The sequence below is a fragment of the Camelina sativa genome, chromosome 1, assembly GCF_000633955.1.
Source record: "Camelina sativa cultivar DH55 chromosome 1, Cs, whole genome shotgun sequence".
Classification (NCBI taxonomy): domain Eukaryota; kingdom Viridiplantae; phylum Streptophyta; class Magnoliopsida; order Brassicales; family Brassicaceae; genus Camelina; species Camelina sativa.
In genome coordinates, this window is record NC_025685.1 from 20,937,697 (window position 1) to 20,957,368 (window position 19,672).

The window sequence follows — 19,672 nt, forward strand, 5'->3', positions numbered from 1 at the left end:
TTTTTTTTTTTTTTTGGAAAAGATTGATTGTGATTATTGGTTACAGAAGTCTAAGCCCTGGTCTTTAGGATCTCTAGCTTCTCCATTATCTCTGGATTACATTTTTTTATGCCATTTTGTTTCAGATTCATTGTTCTGTGTATAGCCTTGGTTAGCTTGGTTATGATTACTTACAGTGTCGTGTGTTTGTTAGGAAAATATTGTTTGGTTGGTTGTAGTCTCCATTATTTTTAAGGGAGTTCCTAGGGTTTTACAGATTTAGGATAGATCGTCCAACAGTCTCCTCTTGGGATATATTTCTCCAAGCTCGGGTCATTTCCATTTGGCACTTTTGTCTCGGAGCTGAAATCTTTGATGTTTTTTTTTTTTTTAATTTCCAATCGCATATCTTCCGTCTGTACAACCCAGTATATAATCTTGGTTAGCTTGGATATATTGTCGAAGCACTTACTGGAGAAACATGATTGTGCTTTAAAATAATATAGTTGACATTTTTCAGTTGCCAAACATGATTGTCCTGCGGTCTTTCTCTCTTGTTGTGTAATTTTCTAGACCTTTTCAAATAGGATTTTGATTGTTTCTACAATTGATTTTGGTTGTAGACTCCCCTGTTCATTAGATGGATCTCTAGAGGGATTAAGATTAGGCTTGTCCAGTTCAGCAGTCTTCTCTTGGGATATACTTCTTCAATCCCAGATCTATAGGATCTCATGCCTCCTATTACTTTCTGTGGATCATATAGAACATATCCATATGCAACTTCGATTCTTTACTTCTTATTTCCAAAAATATATATTCATTTTGTACAACCTAGTACAGAGGCTTCATTAGGTTGAAAATATTTTCGATGCAGTTAAAGGAAAGAGCAATATCTTCTTGCTGCACAACCTAGTAAATACGCTTGGTTTGCTTGGCAAAATACTGCCTAAGTACTTCCAGGAGAAAAAGATTGGGGGTATTTGTGATTTGCCTACTGAACTATCCTGAAGCTTCTCTCTAACTTTTGATGTCCACATTGCAGATNCTGGCTGAGATTCGTGGAAATTTCACCAATTTCGCATCTAATTTGCTCCACTTTCCCAGTAAAAGAGAAACTAATAGTAGTAGTACANCAGAGGGCACATGCATCAGCCATTGAACATCTGGTTCCTGGCCTTGTAGCTGTGAAGAATGAAGTTAGCACTTACATGGATGATGAACACTTCTGGCTGATTTATTTTATTTTGCTGATGCCGAGACTGAATGGACATGATTTTGAACTCTTAGCAACCTGCAAGGTAAGTCTTTATACTAGACATGCATCTTGCAGAATGTTCAGTATCTGATTCTATAATTTAATTCGTGAACGTCTCAAGATGAAATACAAGGCTACGATATAATTACTTCTTTTACAGATTAAACTAAGAACAAGTTTAGAAACGGTAAACGCAAAAAAATTTGTCTGATGCTTTTGAAATTGGACGGTTCTTGTCTTTTTATTTGCTCTGCATTTTTTTGCGTATTGCTATGGTACCATTTTCTGAATCGTTGATAACTATATTGCGCGGCACAGGTATTTGAAACAAGGGATCAACTTTTACTAAAGCTGCAAAAGAAAGAGGCAGGGTCAAGCAAGAGGTCTGTTGGTCAGGAAACTCCTGTAGAAGGTAGCAGTAGGACAACAGAAACCGTGGAGGGAGTCATGGACAAGATAGAGACTCTGAAAATGGAACAGAGAGAGATAAGTGATGAATCATCTGAAGAAAGACGGAGGAGTTTCAGAGATGAAGAGGTAATCTCCTTCAGTGATCTAGATGTAGACGATCTATCGGGGAAGCCATGTTCCAACAGGAGTAAACTGAAAAGACCAGCATCAAACGCAAGCGGTTCAAGCTGGGTTCAGCTCAGCAGGAGTCAAGTTGGAAACAGCAAGGATTCCGAAGGTGATTCCAGTGACTGGCTTCCGATTGGCGATTCTGATTAATGTTGAAGGTAGAAATTGGATATTACTGTAAAGTTACGACTATTGAACGTAAACGTAGCACATTTTAGTAATCAACTTCGGAATCCTTGCTGTAAAGTTACGACTATTGAACGTAAACGTAGCACATTTTAGTAATGAATTAATTGGCTACTTGATGATGTCTAGAGTTAGAATAGGAAAATGCTGTCCTACTTATCGGCTTTACATATATAACTTCATTTCAGACATTATCACGGGGATATGGATTGTTGATCAGTGTCCACAAATCACAACCCCAGAAAAAACAGGTCTATCTATCTACAAGTAGAAAGAAGCAGTGGATCATAACTCATTTTAGGCTGTAAGAGATTAACGAGTGGCCGGCCACTGGATGTGGTGGAAGAATCTAAGCCATTAAAACAAAAAATATAGCACCTCATGCGTCATTAGCATACATCGCAGCTGACAAAAGTTACGAATTAATGAGTCATCCATCTGTCATTTGGAATTTACGACCGGCCATATGCACTGACCACTGGCTCTTGTTGGACTGATACATGTTACCCGATTCCTATCCGTCCCGAGGAGGAAAATAAATTATCTTGTACTCCCTCCATTTCAAAATATTAGATGTTTTAGAAGTTTTAGTTTGTTTCATAATATAAGATGTTTTCAACTTTTTAGATAACTTTAAAATTAATTTTTTATTTTTATTTTAGTTGTTTTATGTAGTCTTGCTTTTGATTGGTTTAACTTTTTAAGAGTAGACATTCCTTATTATGCGTGCTTTTAGCTAAAACATTTTATATTTAAAACGGAGAAAGTATAGCTTTTGATTCATGTTAACAAAGTATCATTATTCATTTGATAAACGATACGGTACCGCATTATTCACTGTTTATTTGGATAACATATTGTGGTTTTCTCCAACTACCATATTATCTAATAATATATCAAGTTATTTACAAAAATAAGTAAACAACACCCCAATCAAGTTTTCTTTTTTCTTTTGGCGAAAAATAACCATAGTTTAATTTAAGAAAAGCTTATGGTTATTTAGATGTAATTCACACTTCTTTATTGTTAGTTAGATTGATACGGAGAGTTTATGAGTGGTACTCGTTCATTAAATGGTCAATCCGGACTTTTTGCAGATAACTAGATATGGTAAAAAAGGGAATAGAGTGGTGAAATAAGAAGTTTGAAGAAATTAAAAAAGAAGGAGATGGTCCACGCACACATGTTCTTTTCTTTTATGACACTACGTAACAAGATCATCACCAAACAACAGAAAGAGTATTCCAAAATTTCTCATGTCAGTCTTGCTTCTTTTATCTGTCTTCTTTACCTCTCAAGTATATTGGATATAAGTTACAACAGATTTTTTAAGTTAATAAAAATCTGCTGTTTAATAACAAATTTATTAACGTTTTTGAAAATTTTCTAAAATGACCTATGTGAAAACCATAACAAATGACATATATGTTTACATTATGACAGATTTTGTTTTTGCTTTAAAAAATCTGATGCTTGATAACATATTTATTAGATGTACAAGGTAAGTATAATGACAACATATTTGTTTTAAGCTATATTTTTTTCAAATTTTATTTTTATGCATAATATTTTTAAAAATCATATTTTTGAATAATATTTCTAAATATCATTTTTATACATTAAAATTTTTCAAAATTATATTTAAAAAGAAAAAACTTAAAAATCATATAATTAACTATTTTTATACATAATAATATATTTTCCATAAATCATAATATTATTTTTAGCTATATTTTATTATCAAACTTATTAAAATATATGTTTTAAAACATCATATTTTATACATAATATGTTTATAAAAAAAGTTTTGAATATTATTTTTGTACATTATATTTTTAAATCATATTTTTATTTTATGAATCTAATTTTTAAGATATACTTAAACATTCTATTTTTATATATTATATTTTTCATTAATCATAGTTTTAAATCATATTTTGAGACATTACAGTTTTTTTGTTTTTCATTTTTTAATTGAAATAACATTTTTGTGGGTTTTCAGTCTTTCTATATAAAAAATGTGAATTCTAGTAATTAGACATAATGGATTGTCAATCTAGCAATTAATTACCAAATTTGTGTCAAAGTATTATATTTTATGTTATTTGTTACAAATTTTTAATATAGCTAGGATTTAACCTGTTGTACAATACAAAATATTTTTTCTTTTATATGTATGTAACTTTTTATGATTCTTTATTAGAGTTGATTAAGTTTCTTTAATTTGTAATATAGATGATGTAATGTTATATATACGAAGTGTGGGTTTATTTTATATATGATTGATGAGAGTTATGAAATATTATACTAAAATGTATAAAAAACTTTGAGTTACGACTAAGGCAAATTTTATAAAAAACTTTGAGTTACTACTAAGGCAAAACTTTTATACACAATTTTTAAAAAACATAAAAATCAGTTGTGCTAAAAAATCAAATCTGATCAAAAGAATCATGAACCAGGCAAGATGGAACTGGTGACCTTGTATATCCTAAACCATTTCATTTGACCCTAGACACACAAAACATTTTTATAATCATGAACTAATCTCATTTTCTCATATTTAATTGACCGCCCCCATCTATGTTTTTGTTTTTTTTCCACTGTTTTTTATTCTTCATATTATTTCTCTTCAATTTCATTGTCAAATTTTTATGATAATTGTTATCATTATTTTTATCGTCCAGTTCTTGGTTATACTCTTCTTCTTCCTTTTCCTCGTCAGCTTCCTTACATTCCTCCACTGAATAATCATTTTTTTTTGTCAAACCACTTTCATTTCATTACTCAAGAGAGTTAAGGTTCATACAAGCATTAATTAAAATACAAGATAAGAGGGCATTCCCCAATGCCAAAACAAGAAGAAGATAAAGCAAAGATAGGATTAATCAGCAATAGGTTCTTGAAAGCTTTGAGCCAATTTCTTGAAGAAACTTGGTACATGTGATATCAAGATTGTCGACAAGCTCTTCAATGATCAAATCGATAGAAGAGGAGATAGCCATAGTCATTAGACGAATTGGCGTTAACGAAGTGGTCAAAGCTAAGCTTCTCGCGGGATTGAGAAGATCTACATGAAGTAGAGGCTTGACACTAGGTCGAGCAGGGGTTAGAGTGCTCTGAGGTTTCGCTAGGGTTGCCGTAGGATGTAGGTTGACATTGTTCAGGCCTAAGTTGTAGACAAAGCACGGGGGTTCAAACAACAAAGCCAAACAAGAAACTACCACCATGATTCTCGGGGAATTAAAGCAAAGCCAAAGCAATAATGATGAATTACTTCTCAAATGGATACCACAGAGTACGTAATCTAGACTTACATGGATTTGGAGTTGGAGCAACAATTGAGTGGGAGACGACCCCGTGGGTTAGAGATGGAACAAGACTAGGCTTGGTGATCCTGGGGTATGAAGGCAAGAGACTGGGGAGGTGATGGTAACCATCGTTCCATGGAACCAAGGTCATAATGCCGTCCTTCCTCAATCCCTCGGTGTGGCTAGAGACTAGACGCGACAATCCCCGATGTCGTAATCTTTGATATACAGAGTTCAACGATGAATTGCTTCGATCCATGATTTGCAAGCGAAGAAAATAGCTGACCCAAACCAGGGTTATCGATAGAGGATGCACATGTTGTACGCACTTACGGACACAATAGCGTATAAACCGTGGAAGTGGGTTTAGCAAAAGTTTAGAGGCTTTGGACCTGGATTTAAAGGATGTAGGCTCTGCTATTGGTGAGCATAGTGGGCCGACAAAAATGAGGCCTATTAGAAGGAAACCTAATTTCCCAAGCGGAAGCCAAGGAACTTGCAGAGATTTTTGCGCCGCTAGGGGTATCTCTGATGAATGATAGATCGGCGGGACCAGTCGGTGGTTGTGGCTTGATTTTTGCGCCGCTAGGGGGATCTTCTCTTTTAGTTTTCCTTAAAAGAGAAGAATCTGCGAGGTCGAATCAATTGGACTCCACTGAATAATCATTTAAAACCATTTTTTTTACACTACCACATAATTTGTTAACCCATCAAACTTCAAAAATCAAAATCATTGCCTCTTTTTCATAAAATTTCATGGATCAGCATAGTCATCACACACACTCGATTATTGATCATTTCATCTGTATACTTACTTCGTTTATTGAAACTTCTCGAACCAAAATCTTTAATACTACAAAATTGCAAAGTACTTGCAAAGAAAGTAATATGAACACATGTATAGCTAATAACAATGTGTTTTTCGTCCATCATTTTTCTTTAAACCTCAAAAATTAACTCAAACAATATCAAATCAAGGTCTCGCAAGGTAATCCTTCTTCCTTGGACCCAAAAATAAAATTTTTTACTAAAACAATATTAAATCACCTATCAAGCCATACAAAAAACATGTTTTACAGCTCATAAGAGATGTAAAGCACGAAAATAGATAAATAAGATATTTTCAAGATACTAAAAAATCAATTATATAATATTTAATAATACTGAATTTTTTTTATAGAGTTTAAATATTATGATATTTTAAAATTTAGATGTAGTTTAAATATTTCTAACATTTTAATTTTTTATAGTAAAATATTAATGATACTTCAACTTTTGATAGAGTTTAAATATTTTTAATATTTTAAGCTTTCTATGGGAGTATTCATAATATTTTTAAACATTCTATAAAGTTTAAATATTTATAATATTTTTGAACTTTTAAAAGTTTTGTTAATTACAAAATTTTAAAATTTTAAAATTTAGACGCTTGATAAATCAAGCTTAAATTTAGACACTTGTAGTTAGAATCATATTAGTCTTATTTATAATAATTCTTAGTCATTGCCTACAAAATTTCTAGTCGATGTGGGATGTTGTTTATACAGTTATTTCTGTGAATTTTCAAATAGAAATTTTACATAAATTTCAAAAATGTTAAATATGGAGCTGTCTGATTTTGATTGGTCGTTTTAAAAATCTTTATATAGAAAATTCTAGAAATTTTTAAAATGTTAATCAGCGAATGCCTTAAGGAGCTTATAGCTCCAACTTTTAATCAGTATATATTTTTGCAATTGACAAAAAAGTTTGGTTATTGAATTGTGATTATGTATAAATATTTACATAAAAATCGTACTTAAAGAAAGTAAGATATTGTGGTTAACATTCTCGATTAGATTTTATTACAAATATTTCATACAAATTTTAATATTTATTCAAACAACAAAGAATTATTTATTGAAATCTTAAAAAAAAAAGAGAGTATAACACAAATTGTACTTAAAAATGACCTTGAGTAGCACTTTAAACCTTGAGATATTTTCACTAACACTATAAACTTTTAAAATGATTTCGCTAAAGTGCTACTCATTTTAAAGTTAGTTTTGAAGGTTTAAAACGTGATTTTCCCAAAATGTTAATATAGATTCGTATATGAAACCACGGTTAAAGTATTTCGTTTATTTTTGTCCGACTGTCGTTGGCCATGTACTGGTCCTTGCCATCTTTAATTGTTTCTTACTCCCTCAATCCTCTATTATTAGTAAATTAACAATCTATGAAATTCAAATAGTAAGGCTTTGTTCGTTTATTCATTTGGATGGACCATCTGAATGAATCATTCAGGTGTTGTTCGTTTTTGTCAAAAAAAGAGCATCATCCAGAATCATTCACATGAATCATCTGAATGAGTTTTAAAGTTTTAGTCAGAAATTTGGATGATTCTAGTTGGACCATTTGGATGAAGATAGTTCATAAAAAAATGCTTATTATCTTATCCAAGATTGTGCTAGCTGCTATGCTGATTTCTTAGAGTAACCACATTTCAACTCATGCTCTTATTCCCTAACCTAAAACCCTTTCATGGTGCATTCCAACTTGAGTATCCCACGGTCCTCGCTCGAAAGCCACACCATTATTTCGAATAGCCTTATCCGTCTTCTCTATGGGTCCTTAACATTCGATCGACTTGTGGAGATGCTTAGGAACACACACACACACACACAAAAGCCCGAAAACCAAATGTTACTCAATTTTCTAGTTTTTCCGATAGTGTTTTTACTTTATATAAATATTATTAAGATTGATGATATCAACAACGTACTCACCTTTGGAATTTTAAATCATAATGTCCTAGTCATTGTAATGTCTCGCTAATTTGATTCATTACATTTCGTACTAGTTAAATGTACAAATGTATTGGTTAGGAGGAACAAAGATTGTACAGTGTTAAAACTGAAGTTACCTTTGTTAAAAATTGTAATTAACCGAAGACAAAGAGGCAATTACAAAAGGAGTGAAAAAAATTGGGGGACATGTGATGAGATATAGCGATGGGTCATGAAGGGAACCTTGTATTCTTATGATAATTGCCAACCATGCTTATTTTGGGACGTCTCTTCTTATTGCAGAAGTAGCCCCCATCTTCACGTGATCCTTTCTTCCCATTCATTCTCTATATATTCATATACTCTTTCGTATAGTTCCTCCATCCACTCTAACTTAACATGGACTCTATCAAACTCTCATCTCTCTCTCTCTACCTCTTTCTCATTTTCATTATCTGTTTTCCCCAACATTCCCTCTCATGCGGCTCTTGCAACCCCCAGAAGGGCGGAAAGCCCTCCGTTAAACCCCCAGTACACGTTCCAAAGCTACCAGTTCCTCCAGTAACCGTCCCAAAGCTACCCGTTCCTCCGGTGTCAGGGCTACCCATTCCTCCGGTGTCAGGGCTACCTGTTCCTCCTGTGACCGTCCCAAAGCTACCTGTCCCAAAAATACCGGTTCCCCCTATAACTGTCCCTTCGCTACCCCCCAAGCTACCTGTCCCAAAGCTGCCCGTTCCTCCGGTGTCAGGGCTACCCATTCCTCCTGTTTCAGGGCTACCCATTCCTCCGGTGTCAGGGCTACCCATTCCTCCTGTTTCAGGGCTACCCATTCCTCCGGTGGTAGGCCCCAAGCTGCCACTGCCACCTTTGCCAATTGTTGGTCCCATTCTCCCACCCGGGACAAAGCCACCGGCCCCAGGAGGCGGGGATTGTCCTCCACCCCCAAAGAGTGGGAAGGCGACATGTCCAATAAACACTCTAAAGTTGGGTGCCTGCGTTGAGTTATTGGGTGGTTTAGTAAAGATAGGGCTTGGGGATCCAACTGTTAACAAATGCTGTCCGTTACTTAAAGGCCTGGTTGAAGTGGAAGCTGCCGCTTGTCTCTGCACTACTCTTAAGATCAATGCTCTTGACCTCAAACTCTACGTCCCTGTTGCTCTTCAGATTCTTCTTACCTGTGGCAAAAATCCACCTCCAGGCTACACTTGTTCCATATGATAAAGCTCACTTCACTTGAAGGGTATGCTGTTTCCCTCTCGTTTTTATTAAAACTTGGAATTTAAAATGTCGGTATGACTTACACAAACGTGTCGAGTCATATCGATGAATATGGCTTTATCATACACCCTTTTTTATACCTCTTTGAAATTAGAAAATGTTATCGTTGAGATAATGTAGGTTGGAATTCAACATTATTATGAACAACAAATTTATAAATGTCCATGTTTGAACAACAAATCACTTTATATGAAAAGAAAAAAAAATCACTTTTTTTTTTCCTTTTTTTTTTGGGTATGCATTTTATACAGCTTCAGTTAATGCGCTTGCAAGTGTCCTAGTACCTATAAGTAGAATTCATGACCAAAATTTATTTGATTTTTTTTGGTTACGCAGATAGTTTGGAGAAAGAAGTGAGAAGAGAAAAGCAGAGCTACAATATTTCCTTTGTTGGTTTATCAAATCATATCATATCCCGTTGATTCTTTCCTCTATATATCGTTCCCTCTGCTTGTATCAACAATTAATGTGTGTGTTTCTAGACAAATGATTCTTCTCTATCTATTAAATGATTTGAAATATTTTTTATTTATTTATTTGACGTGAGTATGACCTTTATAAATTACTACTTAAATTACTACGTTATTTTTTAATTTGATTAATGTTTGGTTGAAAAAAAAAAAAAAAAATTACTACTTAAATAAATCAACATATTAATTTAATTCCCAATTATTATTTTTGGTTCAATTAGTTTTCTTTTTTTCAGCTCATGTGAGCCAATGCGAAGGAAAATCATTTACAAACAAAACATGATGCGGCGATGTACGCGCTTAGTGTGCCAAATAGTCCGCAATTACATTAGCATTTCCAGAAATAAGAAATAAAGAGAAAGAAGAAAACTCCTCCTTGTCCATCTTGATGTCATCGAGATAGGTCTTGAAAGCCAGCCAGTCCTGAGGGGAAGACACCATCTTCACCAAGTCTGAGGAGTCAGTATAAAAAGCCACTTCTCAATGATCATGACCAATCATGCACCTCATAGCCCAAACAAAGGCTTCGACTTCTGCATGCAATGGGGAAAGACTCTGACGGAAGTTGGTGGCTCCCTTCATCGGCGAAACCTCCGTAGCGGCTGAACACACCCAACCAGCACCCGCAAATGCGTCTCCCGCTTTCCGAGATCCATCAACAAAACACCTATAACCGGAGAAGTCATTAGACAGGGACCCTACGCGCTCTGTTCCTCGAGTGCTAGGTGCACTAGGATTCGGTGATATATCCGCACCATCCTCCTCTGCTTGAACCTGTAACCATGTAGAAGCCTCCCCTATCGCTAATCGTACAACATTCTCAGCGTTATTCATAATATTATCAAAAACACGAGCATTCCTCGCCCTCCATATATACCACATAATCCATGGGAAAGCCGCAACCTGAGCACCCGGATTAGCTGAACCCAAGAAATGATCCACATTAGCATACAGAGAATCTGTAGGAAATGAAACCGGTCCGACCGGCACCTGAGCTAAAGCCCATGCCTGTCGAGCTGGCGGACACCGGAAAATAGCGTGGTTTACCATTTCCTCGTCAGCCCCACATCGAGCACAGGCAATGCCCCACCTCTTCAGGTTCGCCGAAACCGATATACACCCAGATAAGACTTGCCACATAGAATGTTTTATTTTTGGTGGACACGCCACTCGCCAAACACCTGCTTGGAGCGGATAAATGTCCGGCCCAAAACAAGACACTTGACAGCTCTGTTTTGCCGAACGTTCCGCATCATACCCTGATTTGACCGAATACTTTCCGGACTTTGTAAAGTGCCAACCTAGTGAGTCAGCTATCTGAGAACTACCCAAAGGTAATTCCCTGATCAAAACAGCATTCTCCGGAGTGAAATGCTCAAGGAGCATGTCCATTCGCCATGAATTAGTTTGGCGATCAATAAGATGTGAAATTTTTAACAAAGGGTCCTAAGAAGGTCCCTTACTCATAGCTGGTCTTGGGAATTGAGCTGGTATCCAAGGATCCGTCCATATAGAAATGAAATCTCCAAAGCCAACCCGTATAATAAGTCCTTTGTTTACCAAAGATCTAGCTGATACGATACTCCGCCACCCATAGGATGGAGAATAAGAATGTATAGGATCCATAGGGTTTGAATTCCTATAATACCTGCCCTTAAAAACCCGAGCAAAAAGGGAATCAGGTGCCTCAATTAGTCGCCACAATTGTTTAGCCAATAAAGTAGTGTTAAAATTATCTACGTTTCTAAAACCCAAGCCACCCAACTGCTTGCTCGCACATAACTTCTCCCAGGCAAACCAATGCATCCCCCCAGACTGTCTCGAACTCCACCAAAAATTTGCCACAGCACTTGTCAATTTAGACGTGACTGTTTTTGGTAAACGAAAACAGGACATGACAAAAGTCGGTACCGAAAACACTGATTTTATCATGACTTCCTTCCCTCCTATGGAAAGTTGCTTCGCTGTCCAACCATTTGTACAACTCTGTAAGCGATCCCGAACAAAAGAGAAAACTTTCGTTTTAGACCCTCCTAAACTCTCAGGTATCCCTAAATACGAACCCATCCCGCCCAAATTTGATATTCCCAGCACCTCCTGCACCTCACGTTTTACGTCCTCATCAACCTTGTGTCCAAATTGAATTGAAGACTTATCAAAATTAATTTGATGCCCAGAGGCCGCCTCATATTGCTTTAAAATGTCCAAGATAACCCCACAATGATCCTTGGTAACCTTATAGAAAAAGAGGCTATCATCCGCAAACAATAGATGCGTAATTGGCGGACATTTATTAGCCACCTTAATCNTTTATCATGACTTCCTTCCCTCCTCTGGAAAGTTGCTTCGCTGTCCAACCATTTGTACGACTCTGTAAGCGATCCCGAACAAAAGAGAAAACTTTCGTTTTAGACCCTCCTAAACTCTCAGGTATCCCTAAATACGAACCCATCCCGCCCAAATTTGATATTCCCAGCACCTCCTGCACCTCACGTTTTACGTCCTCATCAACCTTGTGTCCAAATTGAATTGAAGACTTATCAAAATTAATTTGATGCCCAGAGGCCGCCTCATATTGCTTTAAAATGTCCAAGATAACCCCACAATGATCCTTGGTAACCTTATAGAAAAAGAGGCTATCATCCGCAAACAATAGATGCGTAATTGGCGGACATTTATTAGCCACCTTAATCCCTATTATCTTTTTTTCACTCTCCGCCTTCCGAATATTGGCAATGAGGACTTCCGTACAGAGAATAAACAGATAGGGAGATAAAGGATCACCCTGACACAGTCCTCGCTCAGGAATAATCAAACCATTAGGTTGACCATTCAGTAGAACCTTTTACTCAACCGAAACCCCACTCCACCCTATCATATGCTTTGCTCATGTCTATTTTAAGTGCCATATACTTCCCTTTACAAGACGGGTTGGTCCTTAGACCATGAAACATCTCTTGAGCAATGAAAATGTTATCCAAGATCAGCCGACCTGGCACAAAGGCAGATTGAGTCTCCGATATGAGATTAGGTAACACCAACTTGAGCCGTTGACACAAAATCTGGGAGATGATCTTGTACCCCACATTACAAAGACTAATCGGACGTAACTCCGCCATCCGGGTCGGCTTGGCCACCTTGGGAATAAGGCAGATATGCGTTCGATTTAAACTCTTATCAAAAACCCCTTCCTCAAAAAACCGATTAACCATGGAAACAAGGTCAGCTTTGACAACTGCCCAAGCCTTCTGAAAAAACAAGGCGGTCATCCCATCTGGGCCCGGCGCCTTATCCGAGTGCCTCATAAACAAAACCTCACGAACCTCCGCCTCTATCACTGGAGCTGTTAAAAGCTCATTGACCTCATCCGTTATTACCATTTCGACCTCCCTTAACGCCTCCTCAAAGGAATCAGGAGAGATCGAAGTAAACATGTCTTCAAAATAAGATACAGCAGTATTACAAATAGCGTCCTCCTTCGTAGACCATTTATTATTCCTATCAAACAAACCAAATATTCGATTCCGCGCCCTCCGCTGCTTTTTTGTGCGTGAAAATACCTTGTATTTTTATCCCCCACTCGCATTCACCGATGCCGACTTTTTTGATACCAATAAATCTCTTCCTCCCTGTAAGCCTCACGCAATCGGGAAGTTAATTCCGAAAGCACTTCCGGACCCACCGCATCATCCGCCTGGGCCACCTCCAACTGTCGTTTAAGATCCTCTGTCATCTCCCCCCCTAAAGGAACCTGCGCCTTCCTCCACTAAGATATTGCTCGTCTACAATTTCCTATTTTTGCCACCAAAGTAGGAGTATCCTGATCGCCATCAGCTCCCCAACCCTCGGAAATAGCTCTCATCAAACCCGGTTTACCAATCCAATGCCTATCGAACATAAAACACCGACGACCACGCGGCCGTTTGACCCCAATACTAACCACCAGAGGTTTATGATCCGAAGTGATCATAGGCAATTATTATGTTACCGTATCCGGAAACTGATCATGCCAATCCTCCGTACCTAAGGCCCGATCCAACCTACACCGAATTGGTTTCTTATCACGCCAGTCCCGCCATGACAAGTAATCACCAAGATAAGAAAATTCCAAGAGACCGCAATCCTGGATCATCCTGTTAAATGAACGGAAAGATGCCGCGTGTCTAACTTTACCCCCTCGTTTTTCATGATTCCCTGTTAACTCATTAAAATCGCCAACAACCAGCCAAGGTGTTGATCTCAAAATACTTATCCTCAATAACCTTTCCCAGACCATATCCCAATTTTTGGGTATTGGGTCTCCATAGATAAATGTTATATTAAAAACTTTGTCATTATGTACCGCTTCAATATCAATGATTCGGTTTGTGGCCAATAAAATTGAAATATTAAAATCATCTTTATTATAAAATAATGCAAAACCACCACTACAACCAACAGGTTCCACTGTTTTTAAATTTTTATAGCCAAAATGGCCAACAAATTGTTCCAAAATGAGAAAAGGATTGTTTTGTTTCCATAAGAAATAAAAAATCTGGCCGATGTGTCTTCCATAAATCTCTGAGATGACCAATGGTGGCCTTATTACCAAGACCTTGACAATTCCAACTTAGGATATTCATTTACTGATATTTGGTTTTGGTGGCTTGGCCCCACCAGGACCAACTTTTATCCCTTCCTGGGTCTTAGTAGCAACACCGCTTACCCTAGCCTCCAGACCATATGGCGGAGGACGTCGACGTGGAGACAAAAGCATGTTAGCATTCCTCTTTTTCGTAGAGTCCCCTCTAAGAACCAAAAACCCCTTCCCCTTCTTTCCTTTATCACCTATCTCCCCTGTGTTTGGAACCCCCGTCTCATCATTGGGAGGGATAATGCCCTCACTCACAATCTTTGCACCATCGGTCTCCATTAGCAACTGATCACTCTCAGTTTCCTCTAAAACAGAGCCCTCTTCTGGCACACCAGATGTCTACCCATCAGCATCTTCTATGATCTTGACCACCGTACCACCCCCACTAACAGTATCCGGATCATGTAAAACCGCATCAGCAGTGTCCGATTCCAAAGAGTTCCCAGCCAAACCTACCTGTTCCAAGCTTTCGGAATCCTCAGCGATCTTCTCCTCCACTAACGAGGCCTCCCCCATTTCCTCTCGCAAATCAAAGACAGAGCTCTCGTCCTGAACCCTATCCGCCTCAACTGTGTCCAAAGAAATTCCCCCCAATGCCCCAGCAGTTTCTGTCATCCCAACAGTGGAAACAACATTCTCCTCAAAACCCTCTGTACCATCGAGAATCTGACCCTCTTCAAGGGGACTAGAAACTTGAACATCCTGCTCCATTGGAACCTGGACCTGAGTAACCTGAACAACCGTTGGGTCCTCAGTCTCCTGGAATAGAGACTTCTTGACCTGCCGGTGCTTTCTTTGCTCAAAAATTGGCTCCCTCACCTCCTCTGAAACCAAGTGCAACGCAGAAACCTGAAGTTGACGAGGCTGCCCCACCCATTCCTCCCTCTTTGATCTTGCATACCCGGATTGGAGACTCCCTTGGAAAAATCCTTCTGCCTCGACGACTCTCCCAATCCGTATTCAGGTCGAGACCGTCGACCACCATACTGGTGTCCACTACTTCCCCTGAAAGGCCCAGCCTAACCCGTATTTCTCCTCCCCTCAGCCATGACTGCTCCATTATAACTCATAACAGAAGCTTTCTCCGACTGATCCCCCTTAATCAGCGAGACAGCGTGAGCTACACCATTTGTTACTGGGCAGACAGCTAATGATTAATATCTCGATAAATTAAAAAAAAAAAAAAACATACAATCCATTATTGATTTATTAAGTAACAACTTGCACTATGTGCGAGATAATTTGATTCTATGATGCATAAAATTATTATATGTGATCCAAAATCCGTTTTTGACAACCAAGATCTGTAATAATATATATATACATATATATATATATATATTAAGTGTAAGAAAACTTACGTTTCACATGTGAAATATTTGAACGTAGAAGAAGTTTTTTTAAAATCATAATGAAATAATATAGTTAAAAATATCTATGTTCTTAAAAAATATACTTTTAATGAATGTTGTTTTCCCTTTGAGTTTTGAATATAGGCATGAATATATTTCGTAGGCGTGTTATTTTTTTTTTGTTCCTCTATAGACTATAACCCTAATACGTTTGAGATGGTGATCATGATTAAATCCTCACATATAATTTTAAGTTATACATAATTTGAACATTGGGTACAATCATGATGATATATATGAATTCAAATTTCCAATTCACTGAACTATAAATTTGATGAACATGACCGAACATTGCAATTATCCCTACGTTATTGTGTATCCATTTTGTCTTTGAGTTCATATACGAACATATGACTTTAAGTTCTTAAATTAACCCATTACATTTTTAATCGTGAGTGGGTTTTGAATATCTAATTGGAAACCTAATTGAGATTAACATTGTTGTGAGGGTGGTAGAAATGTTTTTTTAATAAAGAGTTCCCCATGTGATCCATAGTGAATAAGTGTGTGTTTATCTTCCTATGAGGAACTTGAAGATCATGTCTCTCCCTTTCAAAAAGTTATAATTTCCCTTCTTCCAATTTGCAAAGAGTGTATTGGACGTTTATGGGAGGTTAAACTTGTTGTGGAGAAGAGTTTTTTGGATAAAGATTTCAAAATGTGGTCCATAGTAGATGGTGTAATGATCTTCGTCAACAATGCATGAAGACAATTGTGATGTGGTTGTTAAGGTAGAATCTGAGTTATTGTGTTAGAGCTATTGTTGATTTTTTAGATTCTTATTTCTTATTTGATTTCAGATTTTCGGAAACAATGACAATCTCAATAGCATGTTTAGATTATTTCTTTCTCAATTAACATGCGTGTTAATTTTTTTTTTATTTCTTTAGGAAGCGATCTATATTTGAAATTTTTTTTTGGGAGAGTTACTATAATATTACTAAAATATTTTTTTATTACTTGTTTAGTAAAAAATTGTTAGAAATTACTAGAATAACTTTTGTACCCTTTGTAGCCGTGAAACTAGTGTTGAAAAAAACGCAATTACGAATAATGCCATTAAAAGAAAAAAAAACATTGGGAACTAGAAGAAATTCTACTGGTTGTTTGATGGTACATAAAGATGGTAGATATAGTTGGTATATTAAGATGGCAAAGTGAAGGGGTACGTTAGATTTAATTGGTATATTTAGTTTTAGTGATGGTACACTTAAGTTAAAGGTAGATTAATGAGATAGATATATGATGGCGGTAGATTAAGTTGGTAGAGGAATTGCCTTTGATGATAGACTTATTTTTTGAGCGGGTAGATCGATAGACTTAAAAGGAAGGGAAGATATTTATGATAGAATAAAGACCCGTTGCAACAGATATATTTGACAGACTTAGTCCTTAACAAATATTTTTGGTATACTTACAATGTTTTTTGAAATAGTTGTAATAGTGTACTGGTAGACTTATAATTTGTGATAGATTAAGTAGGCATTTGTGACAGTTGTAAGTCTTACCAGAATACTACGAATTAGTTTGAGCTTGCAAAGGCAATATAGAGTTGCGATAGTCTTATAGTTGGGGCAGAGAAATCATTTGTGTTCTGTTCTTCTCCTGGAGCAAACATGTTTTTCCTACTCAGTTTCTGAAATCCTTCCTCTGGGTACACAAATGCAAGAGCAAGATATCGTTTTTGTCTGTGAGAGGTGGAGGGTAGACACAAAGCGATGGTTGTTTGATGTTGATATTAACAAAGGGTGCATTAATATTAATTTTGATAAAGAAACCAAGTTTGAAGACTTTACTGCTATGGTGTTCGATGACTTTGGTCTCTGTGAAGGAACTTCTGGAATACAACTTAGCTATATGTTAGAGAGATTTTAAAAAAGTGGATGCGATATGCCACCGGTGATTGTTTCGAATGGTAGGCTGTTTCAAAATTATCTCATACAGTGCAGAGGTGAACCCGTCCGGCTATGTGTTCAAATTAAAGAGAAATCTGGTGAACCGAACAACACAGAGCCTAAACCAAAAACGCCTGAAGTCGTTGTAGAGGATTTTGTAGAAGAGGCAGAGGAAATGAGAAAGAAAGATGAAGAGTACGAGGGTCGGAATGGAGACGGTGAATATAATCTATGAAAGGATGTAGGAGACGAAGAAGCAGATGACGAGGAGAATAGTAGGTTTGATTAATGGGACGATAGCGATGGTGCAAGTTCAGGGGATGAAGACTATCGGCTGTACTTCAATTTCGCCCCAGAAGTAGGAGAGGAATCATTGGACGACGAACGTGGTGGTGGGTGTTGTAGAGAGGAAAAGGTGTGTAACAAAGAATCAAATCTCTGTACCTGCAACACTAACTCCGAAATTGATGCAATTGAGAAGCAGGTTTGCAAAATAGAAAATGGAGGTGGTGATATAGCTGTAGGGAATAAGTTTGATAGCAAAGCTACTTTGGTGGCAAGACTTAGATTGCTGAGCTTATTAGAAAAATATGATTGCAATGTTCGTGCATCAACGTCTACTTTGCTAATCGTAGAGTGTTGGGTAAAAGGTTGTAAATGGAGACTACGAGCTTCAACAATTGGGGATTCGTCGGCGCTGCATATTCGCAAATATTCTCGTGAACATACATGCTCTGTTATGGCACGGTAAGCCGTAGCCGTAATGCTACACCACCAATCCTAGGTCATTTATACAAGGATTATGTTGGTGGTGTAGGAGTTTCTGTTGTGCCAAATCTTGTCGGGGAAGCACTCAACCTCCGCTATGGTGTACAAGTGGGAGACATTAATACTTACAATGCAGTCTTTTTAATGTGTATGGGGGTACAATATAATTCCATGATTTGTATAAGTGTTTATGAATTAGTTATAATAGGTGTAGGGGTTGTCGTCATGGAGGTAAATTTAATAAGAAACTGTAATATAATTTGTGGTGTTGATATAGGGGCTTTATCTATGTGAAGATATAAGGGCACTGATATCTGACCGGCATAAATCTATTGGTAAAGCTATCGGTAAAGTATACCCCCTGGCAAGTCGTGGAATCTGCACTTATCATCTTCACAAGAATATTATTCAGAGATTTAGTGGGATGGAAACATTCCGTCTTGTTAAAAAAGCAGCTGCAGCATACCGAATAGTTGATTTCGAAAAAACCTTCCAGCAAATTCAAGAAGCGAATCCGCAACTGCATGCTTACTTGCAGCGTGCAGATGTATCCAAGTGGAGCAGGGCACACTTTCATGGTGATAGGTACAACTTCACTACGAGCATCATTGCAGAATCCTTTAACAAAGTACTGAATCCTGCTAGAGCATACCCCATTGTAGAGTTATTAGAAGCGGTTCAGAATATGTTGACACATTGGCATGCTACAAGGAGAAAACAAGCTGCCGCAAAGCCAACTTTACTGACGAAAGGAGTGTAGAATCTGTTACAGGTATATGAGATTCATTAACATATCTTTTATGATATACTAGTTCACGAAATGAGTGGTTAATGGAAGTGGAAATGTTGAATTCCTTTGGTTCTCCTTTTTCCTAGACAGATCTCCCATCAGATCTAAGAGTTTAACCTCCCTAAAAATTATGCAAAATTAAATTATAATTTTTAACATGCATTTCTCAACCCCAAAATTCCCAAAATCGATCATGCAAGGCATTCTACACTTGCATGAGATTTTTAAAATTATTTCCACTCTAAAACTCAACATGCAAGGCATTTCACACATGCAAGGCATTTCACACATGCATGTGATTTTAAAAAAATATTTCTACCCTTGGAAAACTCATAAAAATGTAGAAAT

At 37.0% G+C, this 19,672-nt stretch overlaps 2 protein-coding genes across 2 annotated transcripts in view; both read left to right on the forward strand.

Annotated features, from left to right (window-relative positions):
- Positions 1–2,113, forward strand: part of LOC104700109 — a gene marked incomplete in the record, with an annotated part of 3,044 nt that extends 931 nt beyond the window's left edge. The window contains 2 exon segments of the mRNA XM_019229027.1: positions 1,116–1,277; positions 1,553–2,113. Coding sequence (XP_019084572.1) covers positions 1,116–1,277; positions 1,553–1,963 — 573 coding nt within the window.
- Positions 8,454–9,892, forward strand: LOC104700116 (36.4 kDa proline-rich protein-like). Its single transcript, XM_010415589.2, has 2 exons — positions 8,454–9,318; positions 9,693–9,892. Exon 1 carries the CDS (start codon positions 8,478–8,480, stop codon positions 9,294–9,296), a length of 819 nt encoding a protein of 272 aa, XP_010413891.1. The 5' UTR covers positions 8,454–8,477; the 3' UTR covers positions 9,297–9,318; positions 9,693–9,892.